The following is a 15,805-nucleotide window of genomic DNA, read 5'->3' as shown; positions in this document are numbered from 1 at the left end:
AGGAAAGTCAAAGATGGTCCAACAGAAACCACGGCCCCTCCAAGAATGACGATGGTGTTGGAACCGCGCAAAGCTGGAATGAAACTGAGACCCAAAACTCCAGCTGGAGTTTTTCTACTGTAAAATCTTTTAATTATGATTATGGAGTTATTTCTTTAAAGACATATTTCCTGCACATCTGCAGTATCTCATTAGAAATTTGCTTTAGGGTCGACTGTTGACTGGGCTGACAGAAATTAGCCTAGCTAATTTCCCAGCATGCCTTTGTTTACACCTTCTCCCACTAGCGAAAAGCTCCTCATAAGCCCAGGCTAGCATTAGCGTAACAAAAAAACACAGAGCTCCGTGATCGAACCCTTTCTGTACAGACCCCATAGGGTCCTAAGGAAAGGGTGAGTGACAGCACACACCCGTGTTCTAATGTCCTTCCCTTCCCAGGTTTCCGACCCCTGGACTATAGCGTGGACAGCATCACCCGTATGTCATGAGTGCATGCAACTCCGTTAGCATAACTAGGACCTAACATTACACTTACCACGCGCATGACAATGGCACGTTCCATTTTCACGACGTTCCTTGAGGTGACCGTGCGAGCCTCAAGGGAACCGCAAGACACACCTTTGCTCCCCTCTGTGACCCTCCACGGACTGCTGTTCACATAGTGGAGGGGATGAAGGCTTAAACTGCTGGTACAGTAATTAAACAACACGCCACGGCAGACGTCGTTCTAAAGTCCAGCCTTCACAGATTCCCAATTACCAGCAGACCAACTATGGATGTCTGTTGACTGATGGAGGAAGAGTGTCATTGAATGGACATGATACTAATACTACATGATACTAATCTCTCACAAACGTTTAAGGGTTCCCCCACATAAAGGCCTCTACCTTCAGTTCCAGCACCTTGAGGCAACAACTGTTGCCCTACTTGACGGTCAAGCCGATAAACAAAGGGAGTGGTCAGGTAACCCAGGAATACCCATAAAAACCAAATCTTTATCAACTATGATGTCAAGAGAACGTAGGTGGGACAAATAATCCTGCAGAAGCAGAACCAGCAAAAAGATCCAGTCCAAAAGTAAAAAATGAGGGGTAGATAATGAAGGGGAGTGTTGCCTTGGAAACGCTTGTGGGATGTTCTTCAGCAGCTAGTCAGACAAAGTCATTCAAGTACAATGGTCTCCATTTAAGCTTAGTCCTTTTGAAGCACAATCACAGCTGTGGGACCAATCCCAATGAGATCATTGAAGGGGTCACATGACCATCAAAAAGCAACGTCCCCATGGGCCGAACCACGACTGTAAGTTTGAGCAGAAAATGTTCCTTATGGAGCTTCTTCATTAGCAGCATCATGAGTGATGAAAAACAGGCGGCTTACAGCCGGTAAAGCCTCTCTTCTCGCCGTCACCTCTACAGATGAAGAGAGCCATTTTAAATCTGCAGAAAGCTGTCAAGATATGCTGATTAGATGAGCTTTCACAGAACTCCTTCCCCACCTGACATGTCACAGCAGGAAGGGAATAAATTGAGGGGGTGTCAAACAGCCACATATCGCGTCCGCATAACTAGTGCCCTTCCGTCTCGCAGCCTGTGATTTATTTTACCTGAAAAGCAACGGCAATGACCTTGCGAGGAATGCTTCAAGTTAACAACCCCCCCCCCGTGCTGGCTCGTCCTGCTGTATTGTCTTTGGCAGAAAACACGAGGGCAGCGGCTAAGCCAAGGCTGACAGACAATCTCAACGCTCCGAGGAGTCATCAACCGCCTCGGGAAAAAGACTCGGCCTCAATCTGTGGAGAGATGGAAGCCTGGACTCGTTTAACGCCTAGAAAATGGCAGAGGGCGAAAGGTGATCAATCTCATGAGCGACCGAGCACGAGAGGCTGAAGATCGAAGGTTGTCACTCCACACTGACAAAGGCTTCCTGAAGCGGAGGAGGAAGTTAGGGGCTTCTCATCTACCTCACCGTCATCCAGCATGAAGGGTTGGCGATTCCCTCCTTTTAAGCAACTTTAAAACAAAGAGACATTCCCTGTAATAACATTCCATCCTGGAAAACCCAACCAGCCTCTGAGCTTTTAAGTTAATTTGGCAATGATTGTTTGTTCCTTTAGGGTCCTATCAGTTAACAACAGCCAAAAAATAAAGAACTACAAGTAAAAATAAAAGAAATAAAAAATACAATTAATAAAAAACTGTGGACACATTTGACCCTGTGGGTTCTCCAGGGTTAAAACAAAACTCTGATTTTTGAGGAAATGATCCGTCAGATGTTCTCACGTTTCAGATTTTTTCCTCTGTAATGCTGTGTTCCCATAATGCACTAGGCTACCTTCTGCTAGTGCCTGAAATGCTTCCACGTTCCCCTATGCAGCAGCAGCAGCAGCAGCAGCAGCAGCAGCAGCAGCAGCAGCTGCAGCAGCAGCAGCAGCTGCTGCTGTCTTAAAAATATTTTGCACTTGAAACAGAAAACAGGAAAAAAAACCACAAAGTTTCTGCTTTTATGTTGTAAAGGTTTTCTGCTTTGCAAACCTTTTTCCTCCATTTTCCCAGCAGGTTTGCTTCACATCACAGCTCCTGACTTGAGCAGTGTGTGGACGGGTCCAGCTGACCTTAAAGCAGGCCGGACAGCAGGCGAATGCGTCCTCCTGCCACAAAGAGCCCAACGATGTGTGAGCCTTTATTAGTTTTCAGGACCTCTGAACTGTGGCTGTGCTGTACAGTTCATTAGGAGTGACTAATATTTCCTGGTCCCACAGTGAGCTGCCAGCTCTGAACAAAATTAACTCCCCACTCAGCAAACCACCAGGGCTCCCAGCCCTCCACCTCGACCTTCAGTAACAACATCAAGTCTCTAACATGGCAGCGGGCAGCAGTCAATATCCCTGTGGCGGATTTCCTCCCTCTTTAGCCCGACAGCTCACTGCCTTCTCAGAAAAAAAACGGCATTCAGGACAAATTTAAGCCTGAAGCAAGAAGCGCTTTAGTCAGTTCACATTATTCTGGCTGCAAATGACTGACGGCGCTTTGGACGCGTCTGTCCGTTCCACAGGGACCCAACACAAACCGGAGTCCGAGTCACAGCTTCTTTCCTAAACGGATTTAAGCCGTGGTCACACTCAGACAAATGGGGGTTGACCCGTCTGAACCCGGGGAGAGTCGCTCAGCGGACCTGCTGCATATTCAGCACAGGTGTGTCTAGCGGTCCCCCTGAAGCTCGCACGGCCAAGGGACAGAAATGGAACGCACCATTGGGGTGAGAGTCTTGTGAAGGATTCTTAAGGATATTGAAAGTTACAAACACTTAGGGGGTGATGATGTCATACAGCGTCCTTACGCCACACTCTAGTCGTTAGTAAGGTGAGTTCTGGCTCCATACTGACTGGACACACTGTGTGTGTGTGTGTGTGTGCACGTCATGACTAGGGGCTCGTAGGACGTCTGTAGGATATCCACAAAGATTATATAGATTGACCAAATTCCTCATGGCTAAAAGTCCGGCTGCACACAAGAAGCGCACATGTGTCACGTGAACAGCACCAATGGGCTCTTTGTACAGGACTTGGGGGGGGTCTCACCTACTTCCCCTTTACGTGTTATATAAGTGTCGCCCGCAGCATGCCAGTAAAAAAAACATGCATGAAGATTTTTTCTCTACGGGTTCACTGAGCGGTCTACAACGCTCAGATTTAGTAAGGGGGGGTCACCTGCGTGCCCCGAACAAGTTTAACCATTTTCCAGCTTTACTGGCAGCTTTTACCTTTGTAAAGTTTTATCCACTCCGTTTGGCCATCTCAGGTTAAAATCCGGGCTTTCCCTCGTTGTAACACTTTCTATGCTGATGACATTCAGATCTCTGGACTCTGTAAAGACTGTCTCCTGCTCTCACTGTCAGATTTACTGGTTCTTTTCTCTCATCTTAATGATGTCTTTTGAATTCAGAGAAGATTGAACGTCAGGTCATTTGTTTTGATTATTCATTTTCTCATAGAGATTTTTTTTTAATTCCAGCAAATGCTTTTAATGTCCAGTTAAGACTCAAAAATTTTGTATTTTCAAAATTAAGATTAATCAAAGTCTTAAAGAAATCTATTGATCGTAAACAATCGGGGTCCCTCTCACAACTATTTAAAATAAAGAAAAATCCAGATGTGATTTATATTTTCTTTATTCTTTCTTGTTTAGATCATTAGAGTATAAAACCAACTCACTGTCAGATGATTAAAACATCTGACAATATGCCATTTAAGTAGACTTTTCTTGTTCTTAAATGTGTATTATTCCCTATAAATAATCAGAAATCATATTTTCACAAACATATGTGTTTATTCCAGGATTCAAAACTGTTATAGCATTGATGGGTCTAATTCAGACCAGGTGATCCAGTGAGCCTGTTCTCTGGGATGTAATGATTTTACTGTAGCCTTAAGATGGATAACTGATAACGATTGAAAGCTTTTAGGTTTTTTGGTGATGAAATGGTTTAAAAAGACAGACCAGGCTGCTGGGCTCTTTATGAATGATTAGAATTAGATGCACAACCTATTTGTTTCATTACTGACTGGCTCTGGCTGGATGGCAGCCGGTCCAAAGGAATAAATACTTGCCTGTGTTGTTGGCGAGAGCATTGCTGCCCCATTTTCTATTCTGAATAAGGAGTAATTAAGTGGCTCTGTTGGGAAAAAAGTGACTAAATGGCTGCTTTCACAGGACGTGGGCCGTTTAAAATGTGCAAAGGCGATTTGGGTTAATGATGTTGTAAACCTTCTGGAGTCCTAAAATAAATGACAGATAAATACAGCTCAGTGGAGAGAAGGCGACCCGGGTGATCGGACCAATCCCGACAAGGCCAGAGCCAAGGGCGGCCAGCGCCCCGCTCAGGTGAGAGCAGGTGCAGCCCTGTTAGGGGGGAGTCAGGGTCAGGAACAGGAGAAACTAGAGAAACTGGGCTGGAAGGATAATAAGGTGTGCAGATGCGTGTCTGTCTACTTTACAAAAACTACATGAAATTCACAAACAGCTCCAGCTCCAACAGCTGCCACACACACTTTGTATATTGGCGTAATCCTATTTTGAACTTTAATTAAAGAGTCTAGGTTGTCGAGTGAAGTCTTTCATCCAATAAGAGGCAGGATGCATGACAAAGGCAGCGTGGAGAGCTAATTAGACGTTAGATGTGAGGCCAGATGGCTCAGTTTGGTAGTTGGATGGTGATTTGCTCTTATGTTTGCACCATTAAGGAGCAGGGTCACCTAAAGTGCAGCTGCTCTGAGGAAGATCTCATGGCCCCCTTTTACCAGCAGAACGTCAGGCGGACAACTGTGACTGAGAGAAAGCATCCCCAACAAAGCAAAAGGTGTCAGACCAGACTCCAGCTGGCTGGAGGTTGAACAAGTCGAAGACGGTCTAGAAATATGACCCCACTTCTGTTTGAACTAGTAACGTGATGCGAATCAAACCCCGTTTACGAGCAGCTAATCTTCCCGTGGCAGCGGGCAGAACAAATGCAGTACTCGTGGAAGTGGGCCGAATGTTAATGGGATAATATGTTCTGATGCAGGAGCACTTGGATCCATAACTCAACCAGTCACAGCCCCTTCAGTGCGGCACAAACAGACCCACAGCCGCAGACAGAAGAGAAAACAAGGCCATCGCTCAAGATTAATAGTGTTATTAACGAAATAGGCCATGACTTCATCACCGTCTTCCAGCACAGCCAAAACATCTAATCACTGCTAATAATAAAGCACGATAATTCCAAACGCTGCACCGTAATTTAGCAATTTTCTAGGAAATCTGCTGCTTATGACGGCTGTGGATGGAAAAAGATGGTGAGTGATGAGGTGAGGAAGGGCGACCTGAAAAAGAAACGCCGGATGACGCTGGGAATGCTTCTGTGGTCACAAGTTAGAGCAAGTTCTTAGCAGTAAAGGTCGATCTATCTGGCAGGAAGGGATCAACTTTCTGTTGTCATGGAAACTACCCATGATCATGGTAGAGTGTCCTAAAGACATGAAGTCCAGGTTCTTGCTTCTTTGTGAATGTCTTCTGTAGGAATGCTGACTGCTAATGATTTAACGTTTCTGTCTCCTTGATCCGTGTGTCTTCACTTTAAACATGGGTCATACGTGTGATCACATTAACCCCGAGGCACCAAAGTTGTCGCCAGTGGTGGCAAAATAAGACACTCTATGAATGACTAGAACTTTTTGACTGTTTTTGCGATTAACTTAACTTCAACGGATTCAGACCCGGAGAAAAGCGACGGTCAAAGCTGCCTTTTTCTGCGCATAACATAAGTGTACTTTTAAGTAATAAACCGGAATCAGTTACGTTAACTGGTTTGCATTATTGCGTAAAACTTTACTACTACTAAAGCCAGACTACTACTACTGTAAAGTGTTTACCCAATCCCAGTAATTTACTACTATAAAGTATTTACGCAATTAACGTAATTTTCTTCTATAAAGTACTTAAGCAATTAATGTAATTTACTACTATAACGTACTTAAGCAATTAATGTAATTTACTACTATAAAGTATTTACGCAATAAATGTAATTTACTACTATAAAGTATTTACGCAATTAACGTAATTTTCTTCTATAAAGTACTTAAGCAATTAATGTAATTTACTACTATAACGTACTTAAGCAATTAATGTAATTTACTACTATAACGTACTTAAGCAATTAATGTAATTTACTACTATAACGTACTTAAGCAATTAATGTAATTTACTACTATAACGTATTCAAGCAATTAATGTAATTTACTACTATAAAGTATTTACGCAATTAATGTAATTTACTACTATAACGTATTAACGCAATTAACGTAATTTACTACTATAAACTTCTTAAGCAATTAACGTAATTTTCTTCTATAAAGTACTTAAGCAATTAATGTAAATTTCTACTATAACGTATTTACGCAATTAATGTTATTTACTACTATAAAGTATTTACACAATTAACATAATGCTCTAAAATACTTCCGCAATTAACGTAATTTAATGCTCTAAAGTAATAACTCAATTCATGTAATTTATTAATATAAAGTGTATACGCAATTAACCCAATTTGCTACTATAAAGTATCTACGCAGTTAACGCAATGCTCTAAAGCGTTTACGCAAATAATGTAATTAAGTACTATATTGTCATTTACACAATTAGCGTAATTTATTGCTTTAAAGTGTTTATGCCATCAACATAATTTACAACGCAATTAATGTGATTCACTTCTGTGAAGTTTTAATGCAATTTAGTAATTCCAATCGATTCTGACGAGAATAAAATTGGCTTAGTACCGATACCAATGCAAAGCTGAATTTCTTTGCTTCAGAATCAACTGATTCAAATCAGCTATGTTAACTGGCTAATGCTACGAAATTAACATAAATAAATTATGCTGACTGGTTGATATTAATTGTGTCAACGATACACTACCTCACAGCAGTGCATACAAAGTTGACGTACATGATTTACATTACCGGTAATCGTGTAAGCACTTCAATAAACACTTTGAAATATTGTTACAATAAATATAATTTACACAGATTCTGATGCAGAAAAAAAATCAGCTTTGCATCAGAAATCCCTGCAAAGCCAATTTCAAATAATTTATTTACTTTAATTGCGGAAACACTTATGCAATTAATGTAAATCAGCTACGTTAACTAGTTCACTTTAATGCGTAAACAGTTTACTAAGCACTTATCTATTGTAAAGTGCAATTTATGTAAAGTAGACACGTCATTAGCGCAACAACTTCACTACTGTAAAATGTTGCACATCAGAGCAAAACTGCTTTTCTCAACGTCAGCATATGTTAGATTTCGTTAATTACGTAAACAGTTTACAGTAATTTAGAGAACATCAACGCTGGAGCTCAATCCCTGCTGTAAAAGGGTCAACAGCACAAAGAAAATATTGAATTGAAATAGATCAAATGTGTAGACTTGAGGAGAAAATGTTCCAAAAAATCTTGAACATCTTGTGAAATGTGAACATTTGCCTTCGGTTGTGTTTGGTCCGAAGCTCTTGATAAATGGTGGAATGTGGAAGCAGCTGGTGGAGAAAATGGGCGACGGTAATGCTCCAGGCCAGCCTGACGCCTCTTCGCTTTCCTTCCCGGGTGTGACAGCGCAAACACATGAAGGACGCAGAGCTTCCTCCACGGCCATTTTGAATCGTTATGCCGCGCTGTGAGGAGCGCGCCGACACCCCCAATCAATTACAGAGGCGGCGCCAAAGTTGCAGCTCAAACCTTTGTGCTGTTTAGTGGACAGTTAATGGATGCTGCTGTGTTTGTGTGAGGGGGTGGGGCTGTTGTGATTCCAACAGCAGGTCCAGGACTGGCGCTTTATTTTCCCCCGTCCACCCGTGAGTGACGGTCCAATCAAGCTTGGGACGAGCTGTCAAACCTGCCAGGCTGAGAAATGAGGGGAGATGGGAATCAAAGGCACGGAGCGGGACCGGACCGTGATGGACGGACCCGACCGGCAGCGGGAGGGAGGGACGAGGGGAAGGCAGATAAAATGGAAATGTGTTTGGGTCCAAAAGGAGGCGTCAGAGGGAAAGTCTGAAGGAAACGTCTTACCGATCCAACGCATGAGTGAGGTGAGGATCTGCAGGTATTTGGTCTTCTGGGCGTTGAAGAAGGTGAAAGGTCCCAACAAGAGAGTGAAGACGCTCTGCAGAACAGAAGAAAAGGGTTTTACCTGCGTGAGACACTGAAGTCAGAGTTTCATAAAGGCAGACCCAACACCTCAGTGTGTCTTCTCTGCAAATAAATCATGCTGTAGATGTCAGACAGGGAGTACGAACACCTCAGTATCATCACCCACGTCTTTCTGACTGCGTCTAAGGTTGCAGGATGTGTTAATTACACATTCCTGAGGACGAACTCCAGAGTTTGACCTCAGATAAAATCAGCTGAGACCGACTGAAGGTACCAAAGATCAAAGGGTATCAATCAGCAGCTCTGAAGGTTTGATCCGACACCTAAACGTGTGTAAAGTTGAAGAAGCGTCGGTTAGGATTCTTCATTCCACCCTGACTCGCAATTTCAAACCCTGGCCCAGACTCATCACTCCGGAGGAGGTGGACCGATCTATAGTGGAAAAAAAACCTCACCTCTTCCCAGAGCGCAGCTCTGATTGCCCATCAGACACCTTTTTTATCAACAGCAGCAATCAGAGGCAGCAGCCCAGCCTCTGCAGCTCCATTAGCTCCCTTCACTCCTTCTCCTCCACATGGATTCGTCCGACACTCTCAGGTCAGTTTGAATGGCGTGTGATCTCACGGGCGGCCACTCGAGCGCCATTTGATCTGCTGGCGGCCCGCGGGGTTTCAGAGAAGACGTGCACGTGATGGCGCTCGCACTCATCAGGAAGGAGAGGGCAGTTCAATGACACGTGAGGCTGAGACGCCGTCAAGGCCGGAAACAGATCCTCATCTCTTATTGGACTATTTCTTCTGGTTAAAGGCCTGTTCACACCGGGACGAATTTCGCCGGCGATTTTCGCCGACGTTTAACGCCTCGTGACTAAACAAAGGGCACCAACGAGAGTGTGCACACCGACGCGAAAAAACGCGACGCGTTAAAGCGTCAAAAAAAAAAAAACGCCTCGGGTTCGTTTTTTTTTTTCGACGCGTCGCGTCGAAATCTACTCGACCAATGAGAATGGCGCTTTTGCTCACGTGTCTGGAGCTTCTGAAGTTACAGTAAAACACAACTTGGGGGCGCTCAAACACAAAACTGCCTTGCTGAGCACACATACCAGCGAAGAAGATAGACACCAAGTAGCGTCTACACTGCCGCGAAGCAATAATGACGGACATTCTAAAATATCCCCGAACCAAGCACCAGTTGGACCTACTGGTGCTTGAAATATTCATGTTTTCGTTGTTTGATTCTGACAAGCGTGTAAATACTTGCTCTCTTCTTCTGAGTGAAAAGCGACTTTAAGAAGCGTAAAGTTGCGCAGCGCCACCTTGTGTACAGGAGTATTTCTGTTTTACATTAAGCGCCATCTAATGTCAGGGAATGAAATTGCATGTTCAATCCACTCATCGTCAGCGAAAATCGCCTGGGTGTGAACACAAAAAACGTGGCGAAAAACGCTGGCGAATAACGCCTGGCGAATATTCGTCCCGGTGTGTACGGGCCTTAAGGTTGGTTTACCGTTTGTCTTCGTTCACATCGGAAACAACCAAAAATTGCCGATTCGTTTGATGAAGATTTGAATAAAACAAATCAATGTAAGGTTTGAATCGTGACACAAAGGAAGCGACATAAGCTGCTGAAAGTAAGAAATAAAAAAAAAAACTGCTGAACACAATTTGAAAAAGCTAAAATTAAAAAAGCTGAAAATGTGTTTTAAATAACCAAATAAATGGTCTTAAAAAATGTTTAAAGAGAGCTAGTATTAGCAGATGCAGAAGAGTCATAAATATCCAAAGGCCAATGTTAGGCTGTTTAAAAAAAAGAAAGAAAATAAAAATGCAAATAATAATAAACGTTAAAAGGAATTCTAAATAAACTCAGGACAAATTAAGAAAAAAAAAATCATCAAATCACATACAAGATTCTTAAATAAGCATAAAAATGAAGGCGGAAAAATGTTGAATCTACTAAAGATAACAGAACAGAATGTTAAATGAGAAAATATGAAAATATGAAAATATGAAAAATGCTCAGTAAGAAACATTTAGCAGCTACATTTATTTACGGTGAGTACAACTTAGGAAATAGAGAGATAGACGGATAAAAGCAGCTAAAAAAATATTCTGGATCTGGAAGTTATGTTTTCTTTTTTCAGAATTTTGAATTTTTTCTGCTTTCAGAAATGACCTGAAACATTCTAAGTAGATTTAGAAATGTTGCAAAATACAAAATTATTTGGAGAATATTAATATAGTTTTTTCAAAAAGTTTAATAAAATGTTCTTATTCTCCATTTAGAGAATCTAGAGTGGAGTAAGAATTGAATGGAGTAAACAGTGGAACATTTCAGGACCTGTCTTGAAGATGCTTTTTCCATAAAGGATAAGCGAGGAACACACTCGTCCCTAAGAGGAAAGCTGTGATATCTGTGGTTTTGACAGGACAGAGAAATCAAGACAGACTAATTCTGCCCTGTTCCGATAAGGCCGGCCTGTCCATACATTAGATCAGCGCCTTCTGCACTCCTGGCAAAGTGCAGCCTCAGCTCCAGCCGAGCCAAATAATAAATCTGCAAAAGCCATTGGAGGTAATGAATGAAACATTATGAAGAGAGATGTGTCTGAAGAAAGAAGAGGAATTAATAACATCTGCGTGACAGAGCTGTATTTCACCTCCTGAATCCTCAAGTTCTCCGCTTTCTGCCTCAGGAGGAATTTGCCATTTTCTGCTCAACATCCATCTGCCTCCAATTTTACTTTGTGTTCTGATTTAAAGACATTTTTGCTTAGAGAAAGCTTCAGGATGATGATGTCATGTGAAACTCTGTATTTTGGGTGTGGGGGGGGGGGGGGGGGGGGGGGGGTGATGGGTGTGAGACCTACGGCTTACATCTGCATCGGTTTAGGACTGATGGCGTTCCAACCTGGAACACCTGAACTCCATTGTTCTGTGTAAACAGCAGGAACCTTCTCCTTCCTGGAGCAAAAATCTGCTTAAACAGAAGCATCATAAACAAACCTGACCAGAATGGAATCAGCAGATAGACGGACACATTCATCTGATGCATTTATTCATTTAATAATCACGGCGTTTGAACAATTTCCTCTTATTTGTTAGGCAGACATTCAGATTTTCCTCCTCGCAGAACTGCTGCCGTGTCTGTTGTTTAATGCAATGAGGAAAAACAAATCATGTGAAAGAGGGGAGAGGGAATGAATCCCTTTTGTCCATCAGCCGCTCCTCGCCTCAGTGCTTTGCATACATCTTTTAGAAATAAAAATAAAAAATAAAAATCACTCCATCCTCTTTGTGAAGCCAGAAGAGGCTGCAATCACTTCAGAGACGCAACGAGGGCCGAGATGAGACGACGAGCAACGTTCAGATCAACGTTTGAGTCCTTTTTACCAAAATCTCAAGACAGAAACATTTAGAACGAAAGCAAAGACCAGATGAAAAAAATACATTTCTGCGAAATTCTGACTGTCAAAAACACAAAACACTAAAGCTCCCATTCTGATTTTATATTATGGAAACCTAATCAGTAGGGTTGTAACAATGAATCAGCACAGAAAAAAATGATGCACCGCAGGCGGACAGGCATAAATCCGGGGTTGGACTACATTCACACGGCCAACGTGCGCTCAAGTGGCCATTTCCAATAAAAAGTCCATTAAATTGCGCTCAAATGCGCATTTTGGGCTTCCGAATTCAAAACTGTCGAGTTCACGGCCACTACACAAGTTTTCTTTCCTGTTTTTAAACTACAAAACATGCGTCCATTAAACGCGTGTCAAAATGAAACCATTTTAACTTTGACCAAGATTTGGTGCTGACATATAGGTAGTGTCCTTTGCACAGAAGGGCCAACCATCTGAAAAGTGGTTATGGAGGAGAAGTAAATAAATGCGATTTGTGCTGCCAAAATTCTATGAAGCCGAGTCTGTCAAGTATCGGAATAGAGCTGTGAAAGAACAAAGCCTGGAGAGAGATTCCCCAGGATTACGCCACCTTGACCTTTCACACGTAGCCTCTTCCACCTGTGAGCGCATGCAGCAGTATCGGGTAGCGACGGTCCAGCGTGAACACCGTGTGCTAAGAGCGCGTTCAGGAACGCCCCATGTGCACGTAGCATAAGAGTTCATCTTCAAGAAGAAGTTCGTTTTGTTTTCACTCAGGTTATTGATCTGTATCAGTAAATAGTATATATTTATTTATTTTTATTATTTCGACATACTGATTACACAAAAACAAGAAAAGGGAATTTGTCTTAGGTCACAGCAGGACCGAAGCTCTACTTTCATCATTACATCAAACCTAGAGGGTCCAATAACCTGTCGCCTCCACCTCTCCATTACCGTTATTCCATTTCCTCCCACAACGGTCCGTGTTCCTGCACACAACCGGTCGGACTCATACTTTCTGCAGAAATGCGGTCCGCTTAAGGCTTAGATGAATTACTCAGAGTGGCCGGCCTGGCAGCTCCTTAATGGGAATGCATAGCTTTGCTCACAGCAAAACCCACTTTATAAAGGAAAGCCTTTTTCTTAAAGGAAGTGAAACAAGCGCCAGTGGAGGTTTAAGACTATGTCACCCCTCAACATCTCCACGTTCCGTTCTGCACTTCATCCATGTACAAATGCATTCCTTTGGTTTTTCATCGGGGTTTAGTGGTGAGAGATTAATAGAGCTTAGATATGGAGAATGATCTCCGTGATGGTGAAAACTGGGAAAGTACGGCGCAACTGTCAATGTGTTTGAGCAGAAACTTTGCAAAAGCCTTTAACTTCATGCTCCAACCGGCACGCGAGTGTTTGTCCTGAGCCACGTGTTGAGTCCGGTCTTTATCCACCACAGTTGGGCGAAACCTTCAGTCCATTGGCGTAATTAATCACCAAATACTTCTCTTCTGTTGCGGCGGTCGGCCAGACGTCCATGACGCAGATGTCCTGCAGCGTTTGGAAACCACAGTGGATCAATATAGACCCAGGAGGACGGATGGACGCTGTTATGACTGCAGATACTGCACAGTTACGAAACACCAGAGGTAAAAAGGGTTAGCGGTAGAACACCCCGGGGACGGATCAGTGTGGACATTCGAAGAGGCCTGATGGTTCCATGAACATCCAGGCTGACTCCACTAATCCACCAGACTTTAACTTTGGAGAGATTAGGATTTCCAATCCCCACAGCCCCAGGCTCCCAGACCATTCGAATCTGATGTTCATCTTTTGTTCTAAATGGATTTTGAGTAAAAATGCTGCTACTGTGAGTCCACACTCATTTACCGTTACCTCGTTTGTGCAAAACACTGAGTTGGCAGATTCATGAACAGGAAAAAGTATTAAAATACTGGAAAAAAGAGCTTCATGAAAGAAAACAATGGACTAAAACGATCTCCTAAACTGATAAAGTGAATGAAGACAGTCTAAATCAAATTGTTAGTTTAGATACTTTCAGATAAACGCCTCCTGAAGGCCATGTCACACAGCCACTACCTACAATTTGCGCATAATACAATGAAAACTAATCGTACGTTAATATACGTGGAAAAAGTGAGAAAAGTTGCAGTTCTTTATGGGAAATGTTCATGTGAAGATACATTTTCACGGATGTATCCCGAATGAACCATGTTAAAACCACGAAAGAAGTACAAATAAACCACATCCAGAGCTAAATCAGCGCCAGCCTTCTGCACAGCACTGGACACCGCCCTGCTCCCCCCTGTCGGTTGTCCAGATGGGGGGAGAAGTCTATATACCCCCACTTGTTAGTCAAAGATCGGCCCATTTATGTACCCGTCACACAATACGCCAATCGTGCATAAACTGTGCGTGATTGTTGTGCTGTTTAGATTTAATTCGTTAGTGATTCATGCATCAATTACGTCATTTTTACATGATATGTGCGCCGTATACGCAATGTAACAGTTAAACATCGGTGGTTCATGTGTGAAAGGTCTGTTAGACACACGTGCAACGGTCGTGGAATGCCACAAAATTGCATATGCATCTCCCAAACAATCATGCACAATTGCGTAAGATTTATGTAATAATTGTATAAGAACTATGTAAACTTCGCATGAACGGTGTAATCCTCAACCGACCAGAAATTTGGAGCAGGTAAAAACCGAATTCACGTAGAGACCTGTCAGCAGAAACCTTCGAAGGACATCGGCACACATAGATGAATGACGAATCCAAGAAACACTTATGAATCACGTAGCATGCATCACGAAAAAAAGAAATTTCATCCATGGAAAAACCCTAACGGCGGACCTTATGACCTAAAGCTCAGATCTTTCTGGATCCTTTGGATCAAGAAGCTCAGAGAAGAAGAGAAGTCGCCACTAATTTTTAAGCAAACGCTGAAAATGACATGTGAGTAATGTGGCTTAACCAACTAGTTTACTTATTATTGACATTTGGATACAGCAAACACCTCAGTCAACTGTGGGTCTGTCCAACAGACAGCAGAGTTCCCAACAGTACAATGGCTCCAACGGCTGGCAAAAAGGAGCTTCACTGAAGTACTGATGGTCCTTCTAAAGAGAGCTCCATGTCATGTCTGAACAAATGAGATCAGAAATACCAGCTGCAAAAATGAGCTTCTTTGAAGGACGGTTGGCATCATACTTCAGGAGGACATGAGGGGCTGTGGTTATCTCAGAGAAGAAGACTCCCTCTGTTCTGCTCCCACATGAAGCAAACAGTACAAAATGATGATAAACGCCACTTCTGAACAAAGCAGAAGACTGGATTTTGTCACGTATGGTGAACAGAGTACCTGTCTGTGCATGTACGGGGCAGAAACAGAACGAAGCAGGCAATAAAAGCCATGCAGATCTGCACAAACCCTCATGACGGCAATAACAAGTGATTCATTGAGCACAGAGGCGGCGGCGAGGGGAGAGGCTCTGAACATGATGGGGGGGCAGAAATGATGCCTGGTAGGCAACATCTGGGCAAAAATGTTTATCAGGATGAAAGAGCGGTTTTCCTCAGCATCATTCTTCCAAGAAGAATTAACGTAAATGCTGGAAAAAATCTGTCTGTATGGTCATTATTTTGTTAAAGGATAAGTGTTGTCAAAGGGAAGGAAATCATCATCACAACAGGGCAACAAAAAAGCCCCGGTTT

At 42.8% G+C, this 15,805-nt stretch overlaps 1 protein-coding gene across 2 annotated transcripts in view; it reads right to left on the bottom strand.

The window, feature by feature from the left end:
* Nucleotides 1-15,805, bottom strand: part of tmem104 (transmembrane protein 104) — a 48,432-nt gene that overhangs the window by 4,995 nt on the left and 27,632 nt on the right. For both annotated transcript variants that reach the window (XM_004071131.4, XM_020705016.2), the window contains exon 9: nt 8,602-8,695. In XM_004071131.4, coding sequence (XP_004071179.1) covers nt 8,602-8,695 — 94 coding nt within the window. The remainder of the gene's footprint in view (nt 1-8,601; nt 8,696-15,805) is intronic.

The sequence above is a fragment of the Oryzias latipes genome, chromosome 8, assembly GCF_002234675.1.
Source record: "Oryzias latipes chromosome 8, ASM223467v1".
NCBI classification, from domain to species: domain Eukaryota; kingdom Metazoa; phylum Chordata; class Actinopteri; order Beloniformes; family Adrianichthyidae; genus Oryzias; species Oryzias latipes.
The sequence above is the reverse complement of the archived record's forward strand: the minus strand, read 5'-3'. Positions and strand labels throughout refer to the sequence as shown.